The sequence below is a fragment of the Mirounga angustirostris genome, unplaced genomic scaffold, assembly GCF_029215605.1.
Source record: "Mirounga angustirostris isolate CCGP_5_RB_7025 unplaced genomic scaffold, mMirAng1.0.hap1 SCAF_3, whole genome shotgun sequence".
In the NCBI taxonomy this organism is placed as follows: domain Eukaryota; kingdom Metazoa; phylum Chordata; class Mammalia; order Carnivora; family Phocidae; genus Mirounga; species Mirounga angustirostris.
The window spans coordinates 161,134,665-161,154,926 of NW_026991711.1; the positions used below are offsets into that span (position 1 = coordinate 161,134,665).

At 40.1% G+C, this 20,262-nt stretch overlaps 1 protein-coding gene across 3 annotated transcripts in view; it reads left to right on the top strand.

The window, feature by feature from the left end:
• The first annotated feature begins 1,380 nt into the window (after positions 1–1,380).
• The window catches only part of LOC123838344 (aldehyde oxidase 4-like), a 57,582-nt gene continuing 38,700 nt past the window's right edge, over positions 1,381–20,262 (top strand). For 2 of the 3 annotated variants that reach the window (XM_045867370.2, XM_045867371.2), the window contains exons 1-10: positions 1,381–1,434; positions 4,827–4,884; positions 6,860–6,956; positions 9,719–9,827; positions 11,047–11,173; positions 13,331–13,392; positions 15,812–15,895; positions 16,477–16,557; positions 18,120–18,264; positions 18,516–18,608. In XM_045867370.2, coding sequence (XP_045723326.1) covers positions 1,381–1,434; positions 4,827–4,884; positions 6,860–6,956; positions 9,719–9,827; positions 11,047–11,173; positions 13,331–13,392; positions 15,812–15,895; positions 16,477–16,557; positions 18,120–18,264; positions 18,516–18,608 — 910 coding nt within the window. The remainder of the gene's footprint in view (positions 1,435–4,826; positions 4,885–6,859; positions 6,957–9,718; positions 9,828–11,046; positions 11,174–13,330; positions 13,393–15,811; positions 15,896–16,476; positions 16,558–18,119; positions 18,265–18,515; positions 18,609–20,262) is intronic. The other variant, XM_064585786.1, reaches the window with a different exon arrangement.

A 20,262-nucleotide genomic window follows, 5' to 3' on the forward strand; every position in this document is an offset into this window, starting at 1 on the left:
AGTTGGTGAGGTCAGAACTTGGAACTTAAAGGAAGACTGGATTCGAGTCCAGTCTTTGGTGCAGAGGTGAAATTCTGCCCCAAATCTGGAGTCTTCTTTCTCCTCGAGCCAAAAAAAAAAAAACCAGTTTTGAATATCCAGCAACCCACTCACCATCTCCATTTGCATGTTTTTTAGGCTTTCCAAACTTAACATGTCCAAATAGAACTTATGATGGATAGCCTCATCCACCTGCCCAACCCAAAATCTGCGGAGACATCCTTGACTCAGCACCCCCAACACCTCACATCCAGTCCATGGGCAAATCTGACCCCTCCTTACCCATCTCCTCACTGTCACCCTTGTCCTAGCCTCATCATCTCTTTACTGTGCCACTGTCTAACTTCTGATCATCTCTCTTCTTCCACTCTGGCTCCAACCTTTCATTTTCTGCAAAGCAGCCAAAGCAGTCTTTTTAAAACAATCAGATCCTGTCATCCCCTCCTCAAAACCCTCCAGTGGCTTCCCATCATATTTAGAAGACTCAACATAACCCTTAATGGACCGACAAGACCTCCCTACATATTCTGGAGCACCTGCTCCTTCAGCCTCATTTCCTACCATGTTTCCATGTGGAGCACCGGACGGAGATTAAAGACACAGACTCTGGAGCAACTCTGCCACCTGTTGCCTGTGTGACACTGGGCAAGTTGTTTAATATCTCTGTGCTTCCATTCCTTTGTCTCCAAATCAAAGATGATAATACCTTACCAAGCTGTTGAAGGATGAAAGGAGTCCCAAGAAGAGACTGGAGCATGGCAAGCCTCTGTACATGTTTATCGTTTTAGGTAGTTTGATGTCATGAACCCTTAAATTTGAAGAAACAAGGTGAGTACAAAAAAAGATTAAGGAAGGAGAATATACTTGCAGGTTGTTATAGTTGAGTTTTAAAGACACATGAAGTCTTCAGTTACATGCATGGTGGAATCTTCCCTTTGCACGGGAAAAATCAAAGAAAGTTTTAGGAGTTTTAATAGCACTATGTTGATTGATGACTTGGCCAGATAACAGCCAGTTTAAAACTCACTTTATATCTATTAGTCCTTGGCTTTAAACACATTCCCCTGGGGAAACCAGTCAGATTCCAAAAGGGATGGGCAAAGACACTGACTTGATTTGTAAGAAAGGAGGAACAGGGCACTGCCAAGAACCATTCAAAGTCCCTGTGGGCAGAGTGGGCAGAGAGCCCTGGTTGGTGCTCCTCATGTGGCAGTGTGACTATAAATCACCCCATGCAGTGGGCAAGGCTGATAGTTACCCAGGTTTTTGCTCTAACATATCTGCTCTTTAGAACAAACAAACAAACGTCTATTGTGGTGGAGGCATTCTTTTCCTGGTACAATGGCTTCTGTTCCCAATTCTGATGAACTGATTTTTTTTGTGAATGGAAGAAAGGTAAGTTTATGAGATGATTAATGTGAATTTTTGTATACCAGGGACAAAAGCCAAGCTAACTTTTTTTTCACTGCAATGCCACTTGTTATGTCTTTATCCTCTCCTCTCTTTTTCAAGTCATATATAGTAGTATGAACCTGAACACTGATCATTAGTTCAAGGTTTGGTGCAAAGTATTAAGGCAATGGGGCCTTTGCTTGCTCTTTGCTTTTCTTTTGGAATCAGTAAGGAACTCTCATTTTCTTTGTTATATTACAACCAAAGTCAATTCTGACACAGGTATGAAAAATTGTCATTCCCCCTTTTTTTTTGGATATTAGCTCTACTTGAGTTCACCCATGCTATTTTAATAGAAGGCATATATGACATTAAGGGTAATAGTAGCAAAGAATGATTTTGTTTTGCCTTAATCATCTCACACTAATCAATTAACCTAGAGGCGGGAGCCTGTCTGTCTGAAACCTGGAGGACTAATTAAGCTACCTTCTCCAGAACAGATGTGGCAGCTCTAATGCTTAGCCTGGGCCAGTTGTTCTCAACCCTGTACTTTAATGAGCAAAATGAATACATGGAAAGTTTGAGGTGCCTTGGGAAAATTAGAGGAAAAAACTAGTAAATTATTAAAATGAAAAATTATTTTGGACAGTCATTTGGTGCTCATGCTTTTGCTTCTCAAGCCTCAGTTGTTTTAGATTACTGATGTTCTTCCCTAAAGAAAGAAACACAACTTTAATCAAGGCAAAAATTCTTGGGATTTTTGCCTGTCAAATAGCAGGGAAACATCATTTTTAGGAGGCCTATGAACTAAACAACAGAAAGAAAAAATAAAGAACGAAGAAAAAGTCTGGGTTTAGCAATAATGTTTACCTGTAAGTCAGGATCTTGAATGACCTGAAGCCAACTGGAACATCAGAAGAATTATTGCTGAGCGACAATTTGTAGTAATTCAAAAGCTGAGAACTTACTCTGAGTGTGAGGAAAATGGGCTTTGCTGCTTTTCCTTTGTTGGGGAATAAAACCATTTCTCCCTTAATATCACATTAGAATGATTATTCCCTCTCCAGATCTTCAATCTTTTGAAATCACAGCTGATGTTTTGCTGTTTTTAACCTTCTCTGTCTTACAAATTTCTAAGACAAGTTACAGATGGCCAAAGGAGGGAAATTATACACCTCTTTGAAGAAATTAGTTTTGTTGTTATTTTTGTGGTTGCTTTTCCTTCCTTTAGACCCAGGGGCACAGAGTTGAGCAAAGCACACTCATCTCTGGCTGTGGCACACCATCATCACAGTCTGGACAAGGCTCCTCTTTTGTTTTATATTATTTCTTTTTTTTTCTTTTTATGTCCTATCTTTTCTTTATTTCCTTCTCCCATAAGCATCCACTCTTGTGCATTTTAAATATATGTCCTTCCCATCTTCTTTCCATATGGTCATTTAGAAATATAGATATATCTTTGAAATATACAGTGTTTGGCCTGCGGAGTGTTGTGCACGAGTGTGTGTGTGTGTTCTTAACTTACACAAGTGGTATCGTGACTTATAAATTCCTGTTGTGACTCATCACTGTTCTTGAGATTTATTCATGTTGCTCTTTGAAAACCTGTGACTTCTTAGTTCTCCAGGCTCTGCACATCCTTCATTCTGCTTATCCAGGACCCTAGCAATAGACACATAGGATGCTTCCAATTCCCCACTACCCCAAGAAATGCTGCAGTGAACATCCTACGACGTGTCTCCTCACCAACGCTGGCAAGAAAATTTCTAAGTGAGATTGTACCTTGCCGATTTCAGATGTCCTGCCAAGTGGCTTTCCAGAATCTTGCACAAGTTACTTCTCCCACAGTTCATTGCATGACAGATGCTGTTTCCTTGCCAAGAGATTATTTGCCAATCTTTAATGTGCCAAAACTTGTTATAATCAGACTTCCTAAGGTTTGCTAATCTAATGGGCGTGTTGTCTCGGGGGTTTCTGCTTGCATCTCTCCAATTACTGGTGAGCTTTCCCCTGTTTTCATATACTTGCTAAAAAGGGATTTATTTCCTAAGTGTCTATAAATTACTGGAGGAAACAGGATGTACCTATATAATTTTGTGAGTGTGGCTATTGGTGTGACCAGTATTTCTCATGTGATTACTGAAATATTTTTTTAAATGACTGGGAGTACCATATATTTGATATGTCAGAATTGCAGTTGGCAGCCTTTAATTAATTTCCCAAAGTCTAATCTTGCCTTTTTCTTCGTTGGATCCTGAGGCCATGTCATGATTGAAGGAGACAGCATTAAATCAAGTGTTGCACTCATTGGGCAGCTAAAGTGGTTGGGGAAGGTTTACTATTTAACTGAAATGTTGTCTCAGGTGTATCGATGTCCTTATAACACAGAATAGGGTCGTCAGGCTTTGTTCCCCCATTATAGAGACAGGAAGACGTTATATTAATTCTGGTTTGCACACCATCACTCCCTACCCCCTCTTTTGTTCCCACCTTTGGAAATAATTCCCATAGCCACACAATTAGGGTGTTAAAGAGAATCTAACTCTAATGCTTTGTTTCTGAGATGCCACTGTACTTAGCCTCCTCCTCATGCTATGATTCGGAGAGGAGGGGTGATAAGCTCATCTCTGGCTGAGTAAATCTAATGAGGACTCAGAAGTTTTGGAAATAGGAGGCAGCATATGAAGAATAATGTGGCCTGCTGCCTTTTTCTGGGGTGATAAAAGTAAACACTATTAATGGAACAATGTCCTCTGTTTCTGGGCTCATAGCTACACTTCCTTGTAAATTTCTCTCCTGTTCTCTCTAATCTTGCCTGACTATCCCTAGCAGAAGAACTGTCTGGGCCAGTGAAAGCAGAGAGTTTTCATCTCATGTGCCAGCTTCTATCTATTGGCAGTAACAGCCAGGATTGCGACAGGAGAGGCAGAGCCAGATTCATGCTCCCTTCTGCTCTTCCTTTGCATAGTGGTGCCTCCACTTCACTAGGGGACTGGGAGCAGGGTATGGGAACAGGAGGGGCTCCCTTTATAACAGACACCCCATGGCTCCATTAAGAAATCTCTGGCTAACCTCTTCTATGACTTCCTATGGCCATGAGTTATCTGAGTCAGTTTTGGAATCTATGTATCTGTTTCCCTATTTGGGCCCTTTCTGGGTAACTATCAGGAAAAGCAATCCAGAATTTATAATTGTCATATATATTCAGAGACATTGAAATAATGCTCCATAATGTCTTTAAAATTGGTTCCAAGTCTTAGAAAGTTTTCCTTTGTTATTTTTTTCCCCTGTGAAGGTACCATCTGTCAAAAACATGCTCCCAAAACAATGGCTAGAATTGCCCTAACATGTTGGTATTATCTTCCTAAAATCCCTGTTCTCATTTCACAATGTAGGTCATAGAGAAGAATGCTGATCCTGAAGTAAACCTCTTGTACTACCTGAGGAAAGTCCATATCCTTTATATTTTACTATAATGAATCTGGACTGGGTGATAAAAAGTGAGCATGCTAAGACTTCTGAAGAAAGTCACCCTGTATTTGCTCAAGGTAAATACCCTTGTGTTCAATCTGTAGAGTCTAGTTGGAATTGACAAAATGCACCCAAAAGTGAGAGATCCATGCTTTATTTGTCATATTTTTCACCAGAACAAAACCAAAAGAATCATCCAGTGAGGCATGAGTGTGCTAACTTTCGAAATAACTTTATGACCTTTTGAGTCTCGTGGCCCCCTGACGACAGTTTTATATTCAAGAGTGTTAAAGTAAAAACATCCAGCCAGCTGCTCAGGGGTACATGGTACCAACAGTGGTCTCCCATGAGGACTTCCCTGACTTGTCACTTAACACCTTTTCATAAGTCTTATTGGAGAAAAAAAGGTTCAATAAACGTATTTCAAAATTCCAACATAGAGCTAATGTACTCTCAGCTCTCCACCTCTGATCTGGACCTTTTTTCACCCCCTACCCCTCCAATACCTTCAACAGACCTGTAATAAATAATTCAGAAAGAATGTCTTGGGTTTGGGGAAGCATGAGTAATTGTGGCAGTGGTGACAGAGCTTTGTCTGTGACATAAAATTGCCTAGAACTGTACATATATGGTATGCGTGCATGTGTAAGTGGTGAAATCTGAGTAAGCTCCCCAGTCTGGTTATCAGTGTAATACCCTGGTCACGTTCCCGCTTTTGATGTACTATAGCTATGTGGGATGTCATCTTTGCGGGAAGCAAGGTGACAGGTATTGTCACTGTATTATTTTTGCAACTTCCAATGAAACTATAAATATTTCAAAATAATAAGTTAAAATATATATGCTTATTGAACACCTACTAAGAGCCAGGCACTGTGTTAGGCTCTGGGGATTCAATGGTATACAAGATAATGTTATCCCCTCTCTTCGGGATCTTCACTTCCTTCCCCCACTTCTGTCTTTTTGCCTCCCAACATACCCATCTAAAAACACTACTTTGTTTCTCCCTGTTATTTCCTTGCCAAATTTATCTAAGAGATTATGTATACCTGATGCCTCATTTTCTCTCCAGACTCTGTCTCTCACTACATAACCCCTTGCAATCTGGTTTCCTAACCCATCATTCACTGCTCTAGCCAGTATTGTCCCTTAATGTCCCATTCAACTCACTATTCTGCCCAAACCAGTTATGACCTCCACCCATGAAATCCTTTTTAAACTCACCCAGAAAAGGCCCCAAGCAAATTTCAGTAGATTCTTATAGAACCTAAAGCAGGAGATTTAATATATTACTTGTTCTCTCTTTATGCAAACATGCAAACATATTACAGGGAAAAGGTACACAGTGCTTGTTGACATTACCAGTTCAGGAGCCATGGTTATTTAAATTAATATTCTCTAATCCAATAAGAAGGTAGAAGCATACATTGGTGAACAGTGCAAGTTAAGCCTCCCAGAGACGGTTTTCCAAATTTTCCCATGCACTACTTCCCAGCACCTCGACAATGACCCATTGTCCACAACTCTGAATTCAAAAGCCTTTTTACACCTCATTTGGATGGTCTCTCACGAGGCCCTTGGTAGTCTTCCTGTTCCCCATTTAGTGTGAATATCCCTATGGTTTACTGCGGAAATATTAATGTGTTTGATTACAAGGTGCTGCCCTAGCCCCACTTGGGAACACTATCTTATTACCTTTGTAAAATATGGAGATTTTTACATTAGAAATGCATCCGGCCAGGAGAGTTTCAGATAAGGCAGTGTGAGTCTGTAAGGATTTCTTCTCATCTTTCATCATTGAGCTCATTTATATGCAAAATAATGGAACAGCTCTTTAAACAAGAAACCTCCGTGAGACTCAAGAAAACATATTAGTCGTTATCTGTATCCCAGGAAGAACAGCGTAAAAAGCAAGGTGGCCTGCACACCTCTTTTTCCTTGACTCCCTTCCTTCCAGTCTATCTCACAGGCACCAAGTACAGCTGTGGGGGAGGGGGCTGCGGTGCCTGCACCGTCATGGTGTCAAGATACAACCCCAAGACCAAGAAGATCCAGTATCCTTTGTGTTGGGCCAAGCCTGGCCCTAGGCACATCTGGGAAGGATGAAAAGCCTCCTCCTTTTCTTGCCCACAGGCACTCCCCTCTCTTCTTTCCAGGTGTTTATCGCACTCACACTACCTCCCAGCCTGCTCACCCCACAACTCCATAAGCTCCAGCTCTTTCCCATAGACTTTGTTTCCATCAGAGTGTATCTGTCCTGGGTGCCACTCTCTCAGGGCCATGCTCTCTATTGCTATACAAATACTTCTTTGCTTTCAAGCAAGAGATTTCAGAGTGGGGGGTCAGGCAAGAATGGCTTAAACACAAAGTAGTGATACACTGTCCTGGTAGAAGATTTAGAGCTTTGACATACACTAAGAGGAATTCTTTGCCTGGAAGGGCTGAATGGGGTCTCAGATCACCTTGGCCTAAAATGCAAATTTGCTCACTATGATTGAAAGTGGTGGTGAAGGAGTTGTCTGGCATGATTCCAAGTTCTTGTCTTAAGTCACTGGGTGGTGCTATCCACAAAGTAGGAAACTTGGGAGAGGAAGAGCAGAGGAAGGGAAAGCAGTAAATTTAGCTTTGGACACATTGCACTAGGGTAATTACGGGACACCTAAGAGGAATTGTCCACAGGCATCGAGATAGACAGTTCTCTCACTCAGAAGAGGTTGCATCTGGAGCTATAACTTCCTGGAAGCTATCAACGTAAATATCAACAGTGGTAATAAAAATAGCTAACACTTTTTGAATGCTTATCATATACCAGGCAGTGTTCAAAGTAGCTTGCATATATTACCATATTTAGTCCCCAAAGCAACTTTGAGATAGGCCTTACTATCACTCACAGTGAAAAAAGAGGAAGCCCAAGGCAAAGAAAGTTAAATAACTGGCTCAAGATCATGTGGGCCAGTTGGTGGTGAAGGCAGGTGTTCAGCCCTGGGCCATCTGGAATGTAGCACACTGCAGAAGAACTTAAGAGAGTACACGACACTGTAGAACAGCGACATCTCACAGCAAGGAAGAGGGAGTAGTCCGAGTTGAAGGAGGAACAGCGAGAGGAGAAAGTTCCAAGAAGGTAGAAGTGTTCTATAGTATGAGACACCAGGGAGTAACCCAGTGCCATTAGATTGCTCCTGGAGCAAGGTCAGTGGAGAGATGAGGCTGGAGGATGAGGTACAGTTGGCACAGGAATGGCTGAAAGGCTGGGAAGTTGTGGACAGCTCTTGAAGAAACTTGACTAAGAAGGGAAAGAAAGATGGGCCAGTAGCTGGAGAGAGACATTGGGTTTGGTTTGGTTTTGTGTAGTGACAGCAAACACTTGAATTTACTTTTAAATTCGAGGGAATTGAGGGAACTGAGACTATAGAAAGGAAAGGTTAGGAGGACTATCGGTGATGGAGCCGGTCCATGGGGAGAGAAGAATAAATGAGAGCCGGAGCACAGGAGAGGAGGAGGAAGGATTCCTTCCCTCCTGGCCTAGAACGCAGGGGAGTGACTGCAACCCTGGGTGAGAAGTGGTGGGCTGGGAGTGGATGGGGCTCATGCTTCTATTTTCCAGATGACCTACAAGGGTAAGACTGAGGAGAGCAATGAACACTGGAAGAGCTGTTGAGAGAAAGGAGAGGGGAGGTTGAGATTAAGAGGGAGGAAGTTACATGTAATATGGGGAGAGGGGGTACTTAGAGGACACGAAAAACAAAAATTGATCCGTTGCACACTCTTTCTCTGTACACCAAGCACTCTCTCAGGGTCCCCCACCAGCCAGCTGGGTGGTTTCCAAACACCTCTGACCAAAAGGCTGGTGGAGCCAAGAGCAGCACTCTTTTTTTTTTTTTTTAAGATTTATTTATTTATTTTTAGAGAGAGTGAGGGTGCAGGGGGTGGGAGGGGCAGACAGAGAATCTCAAGCAGACTCCTCTACACTGAGCACAGAGCCAGATGAAGGGTTCAACCTCATGGCCCTGAGATCATGACCTGAGCCAAAATTAAGAGTAGGCCACTTAACCAACTGAGCTTCCCAGGTGCCCCTGTCTTTTCTTCAGAACAGCATGCTTACTGTCTTCCAGGGTAGGAGAATAAAGGAAAAATTCCCTAGGAGAAGGACAATACCCCATGCCTGAAAGAGAATAGGACTTAGTCTGAGTGGGAATAAAGAGCTAAATTAGACTAATGAGGTCTGGACCCCATTCCCAACCAGTGAGATGAGAATCTGGTGCTAACCACACCCACTTCATCATTAACACAGACTCTACTGTGGGGAAGATGATCAAGATAAGGGCATAAATGGGTGGCTTCCACACATGGCCGTACATTGGAATTGGCTGAGGAGCTTAAGTGGTGAAGTGATCTCGCCCCACAGATTCTGATTTAATTGGACCAGCATGCAAGCAGAGTGTCTGTATATTTAAAAGCTGCACGTGATTGAAAATAAAATGGGCTAAACTACCCCATGGTGGGGTTTATACAAGTCAGTGTGCTGTCTGAAGAATAAAAGGTTTCCTCTCTCTAGAATGAGGAATAATAAAGAATGAGGGTCTCTTGGAGGTCTTACACAAAACTCTTCATTATTCTTTTTCTCCATTTCTCTCTGCCATTTGAGGCCAGCCATATGTAAGTTCTTTCCTAGAAACTTCTAGAAATCTATGGGTTTTTATCTAGTATTCTCTGTACTCTCAGGGAAAGAGAGTCCCTTGACTCCCCTGGACTCCCTGAATGACGGTATTCACTCCCTGTGATTCCAGTGTGTTCTCTTTACAAATGCCCATCGCAGTCACTCTCCAGTTACAGCGTGCCTGGTGCCCGTCTGCTCTCTGTACGGCGCTGCTGTCACCACAGTGGAAGGTGTAGGAAGCATTGGCACCAGGATTCATCCCGTGCAGGTAAGAGCGTAATGGGCCTGGAACCAGATGCTGGTATAGACATGCCACATAGTCTGTTGTACTCTCACCAACTTTGAAATCCTCTGTGCTTCTAAATTTTCATTTTGCCGTAATCAGTGCTGCCTAACTAAGGTTCTTCTTAGAGACTGGTGTGTAAATCAAGATTCCTTCTTTGGTTTTGATATATCTTTACTTCTAAGCCCCATCCTTCCCCTAAATTAAAACAAGGACACTTTATACTACTAAAATTGATAGAAGCTACAAGTTAGACTTTCCCCAGAGATTCGGTTGCTAACCATTTACCATCACATTTACAGCCAGGTTTATATGCCGCATCCGAAGCAACTTGCCATCTAGCAATAAATCCAACACATTTCCCTCTAACATTAGAACAATCTCTGTCCTTTCAGTTGAGGTACAGATGAAGTGTTTGGCTTTCATCTTAGGGGTGAAACATTTGAAAAATGTTTATTTAAAAACATGTGAAGCACACTCGAGCCAGCCAGTTGAGTACCCTGTGAGAGACACATAGAAAAGAAACACAAGAGGGACCCACAGAGTCATGTTCCCCACCTATTTTTATTGTTTTGTTGTTTAAAGGCATTAAAGTTAAATGTGCATGAATTAAATATATGAATGGTACAACACTACTAAGTTACACTTGACAATTTTCAAAGCTTTTATATAGATTTTCTCATTTAGTCCGTCAAAAATTCTATAATATAGATAGAGAAGGGGATGAAAATGACTTGCCAGAGACTAAGTGATTTGCATATACTCGTTCATTTATTCTCACAACCATCTTGTAGGGTAGATATCATTATTATTCTAATTTTAAAGATGAAGAAAAGTCAAGTAAATCACCAAGGCACACAGTTAATGAGGTATAGTAAGGACTAAAACTCACAGGAGTGGGACTCCAAAGCATTTTACTTGTGCCCTAAGCTACACTTCCTATTTCACAGATGAAGAAATCAGTCGAGAGACTAAAGTCACTTAATTAATACCTGCCACTAGGCTTTTCTTGAGAGGAGAAAAAAAGAAAGGCTTTTAAAAATAGAAATATTTTCAAGAAATAGAAATATTTTTCTTCCAGAGCGACATCTTTTACCCTGCACTCATTTCTGGAAAGTTAAATAAATAAGCTGCACTCCTTTCTAGTGTCCAAGGTAGGGAAACAAGAGGTTTGAAGCATAAATAGTGTATTGTTTCCTCCTAGGAAAGACTTGCCAAGTGTCACGGCACACAGTGTGGCTTCTGCAGCCCGGGGATGGTGATGTCCATCTACACACTGCTGAGGAACCATCCACAGCCAACCCTGGAGCAGATAACCAAAGCTCTTGGAGGTGAGCCTTCTTAGTCCTCTGTAGGCAGGGCCTAGGGTGGGAAGTGCCCAAGTAACTAGAAAAAGAAATCCCAGCCCATGGAGAGACATTGTGGCACACTTTGAGGTTCCAGGCACCTGGCTAACATGAAGGCCTCTTTAGTGCCTTTAATACTTTCCAGTAAGTATTGCCTTCCTTTTGTGAGCAGTGATGCCAAGAACTGGGGCAATATTGATTTCATTATAAATCTTTCTCCCTTAATGGATCCCAGTGTCCCTCTACAAAGGCATTCAAATAGGCTCTTCCTAACACTTATAATATTATCTTTCTCAATGTGGAAATTTGGGTAGTGTGGAAGAATGAGATTTTGTGTTTATTTTTAAATTAATCTGTTAGAATCATTCATTAACTCTACTTACTGCAGTTAATTAAAAAAAATTTATAAAGAGGGTAGACTTTCAGATACTTTACTTTTTATGTTCCGGTTTGATTAGGAAGTCATGGGCAGCAACTACTTATCACAGATAAACTTAGTGAGAAATTCAGTCTCCTAAAATGAAATAACTATCAAATTTAATGGATAAACACAATTTTCTACAAAAACAAAACAAAAGCATGTAAACAAATGTAGTTTTCTATAACAAACATACCCACTTTCAAGGTAACTGGCCCCTAGTTCTTAGAAGAAAGCTGTGAAAGTAAACCTCTAAATATTATAAGAAAGCTTTTTGTCCCTTTCAGTAAACAGACCTAGACAGAAATGTAGTATTATGACAAAAAGATGTAGACTAAAACAAAGGGATGCAACTTAGATTTTATGGTAAGTGGTATATAAAATTTCTTTAATATTTTCCCTTGTTTCTCAACAACTTCTTCACTCGAAATTTTTCAGTTTCTTACAAAGTACTACTAAAACTTTGGCCTGTGGTTTCAATTATAATTTTAACCCAACATGAATGGATAATCTTTATTCAATGAAATAATCCACACTAAAAGAAGTGTCAATGTTTAAACCTACCCAATCCACACATTTATATTGCTTCTGAAATTGTTAAACTGCATCTGAACATAATCACTTTAAATTAATTTTTACTCTAAAAATAACACATTCCTATTATGAAAAATGCAAAAACATAATTAAAAGGGAAAAAACTCATTCATATTTCTGCCCTCAGGAAACAACCACAGATATTTCTGTTTCCTTTCAGTCTTTTCTATGCATAGTTTTTGTTTTCTTCTTTTAAATACTGTAGTTACTGTATATATGATTTTATATTGTATATACAATTTTAACAGTATAACATAAGAATTTTTTCATTTTATTAAAACCTTTTCATAAATATCATTTATACTGGCTACAAAATTTGAATATACTTTGTAAAAAGACAGTCATTTCCTCACCTTTTCCACCATGCTTTGGAAATATTGACTGATTAAAACAATACTAAGTACTTATTGAACACCCATTGTGCTGTACTGGGAGGGTTCATGAAATCTAAGGCACTCCTCGCCTTCTCCAGGAATGTAAGTTCCATTGAGGGAGATGAAGCATATACATAAATGACTCTACTCTAGCACAGTTGATGATAGGCCTGCAAAAGGATCCAGACAGTGAGTGGTACAGCTCTGGCTGGGTGTTAGAGCAGATGCCATGGAAAAGGAGGCTGCAGCCCTGCAAATGGACATATTCTCCCTAAGAGAACATGTAAGAAAGAAAAGACTGTAAGAAAAGCTTAACAAAGAGACACATGAGATGTTATGGGAGTGGCAGGGTTACATGAGTTAGGACAGGGGTGGGAAATAAGGCAGGAAGAGTTGATTGGAAAAATTATGGAGACCTTTGTGATATTTCAGGAAGAAAATGTAATCACAAGATTTTTTTGAAGAACATCGCTGTTTCCAAGAGAAACAAAAAAGGAATCTAATTACTAACAGAGCTATTTCACTGAAAAAAATGAAGCACAAATAAGGAATATATTTCATTACTATTCCTTAAAAATTGATCTCCTCTTTTTTTTTTAAAGATTTTATTTATTTATTTGAGAGAGTAAGCACAAGCCAGGGGGAGGGACGGAAGGAGAGGGAGAAGCAGGCCCCAGAATCATGATCTGAGCCAAAGATAGACGCATAACCAACTGAGCCACCCAGGTGCCCCCAAATTGATCTCTTCTTAATCAGGTAATTTGTGCCGCTGTACTGGATACCGACCAATTGTAGAAAGTGGAAAACATTTCTGTGCGGTAAGTTAAAATAAAAAATTTTTTTCAGTTGATTTAATACATTAATGAACATTTGCATAAAATCATCTATTGCATTCAATTATTTCTAAAACACCCTCATGTTGACCTTTCTGACATTGAAAGTTGTTGAATGCCACTGTTGGTATTTTTTAAATAAACCTTTAGCATATATCTTATTTATAGTCCTAAAATAGGCACTTTCCTAAGAAGTAAAATATATGGTACATGACTTCAAGAAATGCAAACTCTATTGAACTCTATTCCTTAGTCTGTATTATTTTAGACTAATAGACTAAGACTATAGACTTTTTAAAGAAAAAAAATATATACTAAGAAATAATAAAAACATAATTAAAAAGCAAGTTATTAAAAGTTCAATATATCCTCTATACCATGTATATCAGTTTTGAAGGAACATGGATTAAAGAGAATTAATGAGTGGGAAGGGAAGACACAAAGGAAACATTGGAGAAGGGGAGTTTTGAGCTAGGTCTTAAAAGAAGTGATAGGAATGAATGGGTGAAGAGAGGCCAGCAGAAAATTCCAAGTAAGAAAATGCATTGAAGTAGTAAAAAGAAAGATGTCCGAGGTTCAACTAGGAAACTGATGTAGCCAAAGCACTAGGGAGCAAAAAGATATTATTCTGGGCTAAGGAATTTAGACTTAAAGGTGGTAACCAATATATAGTCATTGTCTGTTCTCAAGCTAGGAGTAACATGGGAACGGTATTTCAAAGGGAAAAATTCTTGGCACCTGCTAGTAAGAAGGATAAGCCTGAAAAGGGATGAGGGCATGACTAGTGCAGTCCTCCATGAATGAGGGAATGAGAGCAGTGTGGTAGATACGGACCCAACAAGATAACTTTCAGGGAGGGGATTGCCAGAATCATAACCTCCAGACAATAAAGGATATAGTTAAGAAGAAATCCAAGTCATCCTCAAAGTTAAGAGATTAAAGAACCAGACAAGAGGAAGGAAATTGGAAAAGAATGATTTAGTGTATGGCATGAGGTGGGGGAGGCGGTAGTTTTGAGATATATTAAGTTTTCAGAACGTTAAATATCAATGAGGTTTCAGTTAGGATGGATTTCTAGCACCCATTTTTTATGGTAAAATTAATTTTATATAATTCTGGTTGACCAAAACCAATTCAAGTTACACAAGTTAATTCCAAATACCAAAAAGTCTTTGAAAAAAAATCTACTTTAAGGCCAGTAATGAAGAATCCGAAAAGCTTTATATACCACAGCTATTTTGAAATCCTGGGTAAAATACCATTCATGTTGAACCATATGAATTGTCCGTTTTCCACCATTTTGACTCACAAAAATAGCAACTTCGTACGATTCAAGATTCAACCTAATGCTACATGATTATTGTCCTAGAGACCAAATCTACCTATGAAAAGATAGATATTTTTATCTCACTCACTTGGGTTCCCACATTCAGCTATTTGTCATTCGTTCCTTTATTGTGCACAGCATTGTCACAAAATCCAAATCCCTTCTTAAGTCTACAGAAAATTCCTCACAGGTAAAAATATCAACCCCCACTTCTGCGGCACTTCCTATGTGTCAGATACTGTGCGTACCATTTGCATATTTAAATTGAAAAGACCTGTTTGGGAGGGGTTCTATTTTCCTAATTTAACAAACTCAACCCAGTTACTATGTGTTAAAGCAGGAACTAGAACCCAGGACTCTTTGACTCCATGTACAAAGTCAAATCATAGGTCTCCAAAGCACCCCAAAGCCTTGGGTTGTGTCTACACATGAAAAGGACAAACAAGAATGAAAACAATTAGCTAGAGTTGCAGTAACTGACCAGGGCATTCAGGCCAAAACCACTAGTTGGGGTCTGCATGAAGTGTCCTGAAAATTAAGGTAAAATAGTTTGGGACTTGAGTCACCCAAATAATTCAGAATAGTTCCAATAACACCCAAATAAAACTCAGGTTTTCAGTTTATTTTTCTTTGTGTATAGTAAGTCTTAAAAGCAGTTTGCCTTCCCAGGACTTTGTTAAAGATACATGTTGTATCACTCTTAGGATAAGGAAAAGCCATCTTTTTTGGGGTTTTTTGATGATCACCTTGTTAACTACTCCATTTACCTCACCCTAGTGGAAGCCTTAGCTGACTGACCCCACCTCCTCTGACCTCCCTCATGATCCTCTGGGATTTGAGTGACACATTAACAAGACCCTATCATAGCATGGTTACATGCTCCCTGTAATTTTCCCTAATTGTTCAGTGATGACTGGCTTGTTCTCTGCTCCACCCCATTACAGAGCCCTTGAAGGCAAGACATGCTCTGTTACTTCTTCCATCACTCCTGTGGGGCCTGGGGACTGCAAGTACTGCGGTTGATGTTTTAAGACCTGACCAATGAATTTATTTTAAATTCTTGCATTACTTCCTAAGGAATCAACTGTCTGTGGACTGAAAGGATCAGGAAAATGTTGCATGGATCAAGAAGAGAGGTCTTTTGTAAATAGACAGGAACAAGTAAGTATCTGGTGTTCTCCTTCAGTTGGAATTGACTGAAAAATACCCACATAAATGCAAATGTATTAATTTCCTGTTCTTTTCGGTGAGTAAAGTAAAAGGAAGTGAATTCAGGAAGTAAAGAGTCTTAAAATGCTTCAAAAATTAGCAGGCCCATGACTTTCATGAGGCCAATCACCACAGAAGCATTTTCCTTCAGAAGCTTTACAATTTTCTGTGCCTTAATCTGGTTTACCAGCACCCTTCCCCTCAACAAGTACTATGAGAGATGTAAGCAATGCATCTTCATGCTCATGGCAAATAAGTATCTGTTAATAATACCTGAGACCCAGCATAGAAGCTTAAAACCTAATTCCTGATGCCAAATAAGGAAGCCCAGAGTCCAGTAAATCTGCCCAGGAAACCATTACAGTCCTCTGAGGGTGGGAAGAATTCCACTCAGGGATACTCTGTGACTCTGGCACCTCCATTTTGTGTCCAGGATGTCAGAGGTATGGTCCTGACTCTGAAGTCTCACACTTAGAAATTCCTGTACATCTTTCAGTAACTCTGAAGTTCTATTTGTATTTTGTTTTGTTGAGATGTGTACCAAACTGTATAATGAAGATGAATTCCAGCCCTTGGATCCATCCCAGGAACCTATATTCCCTCCTGAACTAATAGTAAGACGCTTTACTTTTGTTGTTTCATAACATGACGTGGTACAAGCCTTTTTGCAGTATGCTCTGGAATTACTGAGTTTTAGACATTAGAATTTGGAAGTGTGTCCAGTGTGATAACCCACATTATGAATTCTTTGGTTCCACTATAAATAATTTCAAGCAGATAGCTTAGAAGATTGGTACTGCCAGGACCTCAGACATGCTTTGGTTCACCCCTTCAGTCAAAGATCCTGAGCTCAGAGAGTATAGGTAACTTATTCAAGGTCACACAGCTACACTGTGAGATATGTTAAAGATATTTTGTAAAATGATACTTATTATAATGGAATTACATTATTCTTACTATTAGCCTCTGTGATTTCAACTCAGTGGGGAGAAATAGAATAATATAAATAGTGTGTATGTTCATCATTGCATTCCATGACTATGCTCAGAAGAGAACATGAGATGGGGGATATGATTCTACTGGCTTCCCAGAGGGTCACAGTCCCCACACACCCCTCAGAGTGTGAGAACTTGGACTCACTATTTATTTATTTATTTATTTATTTATTTATTTATTTATTTATTTATTTATTTATTTATTTATTTATTTATTTTAAGATTTTCTTTATTCATTTGACAGAGAGAGACACAGCGAGAGAGAGAACACAAGCAGGGGGAGTGGGAGAGGCAGGCTTTCCGCTGAGCAAGGAGCCCGACGCGGGACTTGATCCCAGGACCCTGGGACCACGACCCGACCCGAAGGCAGACGCCTAACAACTGAGCCACCCAGGCGCCCCTGGACTCACTATTTAAAGAGTATACACACAGGGCGCCTGGGTGGCTCAGTTGGTTAAGCGACAGCCTTCGGCTCAGGTCATGATCCCGGAGTCCTGGGATCGAGTCCCGCATCGGGCTCCCGGCTCGGCGGGGAGCCTGCTTCTCCCTCTGACCCTATCCCCTCTCATGCTGTTTCTCTCTCTCTCTCTCTCTCAAATAAATAAATAAATAAATAAATAAAATCTTTAAAAAAATAAAGAGTATACACACACGTGACATATATATGTGTGTATATATAAACAGAGAGTTGTAAAAAAAAAAAAAATTACACTATACCTGGTGAATGATTTAAGAGATTTTTCAAGGATAATTTTGCCTATAAGCAATTTTTGTCGTACCGAAACACCGAATCCCCAAAAATGAGGCCCCTTTGAGTCACTGTTAGGGCAGACCTAGAACAAGAAGCCTGGCCCTTTAACTAAGACACTTTCATTTTCATTTTCCATGATGCCTCCTCTTCAGACACTCACTTCACAAATATAGATAGAGTTTGCTCTACTCTATATGTAGTTGTTGATGGAGAGATACCTATTATGATGTTTATTCAGTGGTGCCCACATGGATCTTATCAATCTAAGTAGTTTCAAACAGGCCATCCTTTCCTGATCAATACAAGGTAGGTCACCTCAGAAAACTAAAATGACCCATCAGACCATTTGGACAACCAGAGCAGTGGATATACTCATGGCATGTAGCTCAGCAGCCTTACTCAAAAGCCTGTTGGATTTGTTTCTCTGCAGAGAATGGCAGAAGATCCAAACAAGAGAAGGCTGACATTCCAGGGGGAGAGGACCACCTGGATTGCCCCTGTGACCCTCAGTGACCTTCTGGAGCTGAAAGCCAATTTCCCTGAGGCCCCCCTCATTATGGGGAACACTGCAGTGGGTGGGTGGTTTTTAAGCATGTTCCTTAGTCTAGCTCAGGTAACCTAGACATCTGTCTCTCTTTTTAAACTCTTCGGAAATGTAGTTCATTTTAATTAATAGATACCTATGGTCCTTTAGAATGCTACATTGTTTTCTTTTGCAAATGGTGTTGTTTGTGTCACAATTTTCACTCTGGATTATCAGTGAGCAACATCTGTTAGCACCCATTGACTTCCTTTTCTAATTACTTTAAATGCTTTTCTCCTTAAGGACCCAGCATTAAATTCAGAGATGAATTCCATCCAATTTTCATATCTCCACTTGGCCTTCCAGAACTATATTTTGTGGACTACACAGATGATGGTATGAACCTTCTTTTTCCTTGGCTGTTGATAGGCTATGAGTAATTATATGCACTGGGCTTATTTGAGCACTTCATAGAATATCCGACCTCATTTGTTCATTCAGAAATATTTATTGAGCATCTACTATGTGTCCTCTATGAGTTTTATCAAACTGAATTATTTCAGCTATGCCACTGAGTACTACATGGTCCTAGGAGCCATAATGGTGGGAAGATGCCATGTTGGTTGTCCAGATATAGAGAGATTGACTGAATAAGGAGACTTAAGACATTGGCTGACCTGTAGGAAAGATTCTTGCCAGATATTAGTGCCTGATTCATAAATTTGCTCAAGGCTCAGCTTATACCCACACATATTTAAAAAAAAATTCTGGGACACAAAATTTGAAAATTTAATTGTAACTATCTTATTTATTTTTATAGTCTTTTCACAATTTACCAAATGCTTTCACATCTCTTGTTTCTTTTAATCCTCATGACAGTCCTGGAAGGCAGAGATAGCAGGTGGTAGCCTTGGTATCTCCTTTCTCCTAAAGAAGATAAAAAATCAAAGGAGTTAAGTAAATTTCCCAACTTCACACAGCTAACACATGATCAAATCAGGACTAGACTCCAGGGTTTCTTACTTCTAGTCAAGTTCTCCTTCCACATAATGCACTGAATAAAACTGAGAAACATATCCAAACTCAGCATTTGAATAGATAACAGGGTATAGGAGATAAAAATTTTCTTTTTTTTTTTTAAAGATTTTGTTTATTTATTTGACAGAGAGAGACACAGCGACCGAGGGAACACAAGCAGGGGGAGTGGGAGAGGGAGAAGCAGGCTTCCCGCGGAGCAGGGAGCCCGATGCAGGGCTCGATCCCAGGACCCTGGGATCATGACCTGAGCCGAAGGCAGACATTCAACAACTGAGCCACCCAGGTGCCACCTAGGAAATAAAAATTCTACTTTAAAGTAAGGTTCTCCCCAATGAGTAAATAGAAATCAAATGAGAAATTATCTGCTTTCCCCTCTGATCTGCTAATTTTAAGTCAATCTGCCCATTCATTTTTTTTTTTAACCTGTTGGAATGTTCGTATCAGTGGACTCATAGGAAGAAATGGGGCAAGGGGAGGCCAGGCTGATACAGGAGAGGGTTGGAAGTAAGGTGTGGAGGTACTTGGTTAGGGTGGGGTGGGAGTGAAGGGACTGGGGAGGAGGGAGAGCCTATAACACTAAGTCAATGTTTCTCAACCTTTTCATTATTGCCTCACTAGGGAGCAATAGACACTTTCCCCCTAATCATCCCTCCATGAAATTTTAACACCATAGATAGACCATATATCTGTTTATGTACAGTATGTATATCAGGGCTTTATACATCAAAAGAGTAAGATTTTCTTCACCCCTTTTGGGCTGGTATTACCTTCCTTGAGAATGTATGAACTAGACGACATCACTACTCAAAGCATTCCCTGAAAGCACACTTGCAAGCAAAACTGACCCAAAGTACAGACAAGTGTCTATTCTTGTTGTTCTGTTAAGGGAACAATATGAAGAGATGGCTGTAGAAGAAGGGCAAATGGGCAATGCAAATGTGTAGGTCACTTCCCATTTAGACTTAATGATCTTTTAAAAGTCTTATAGAATCAGGGCGCTTTGGGTGGCTCA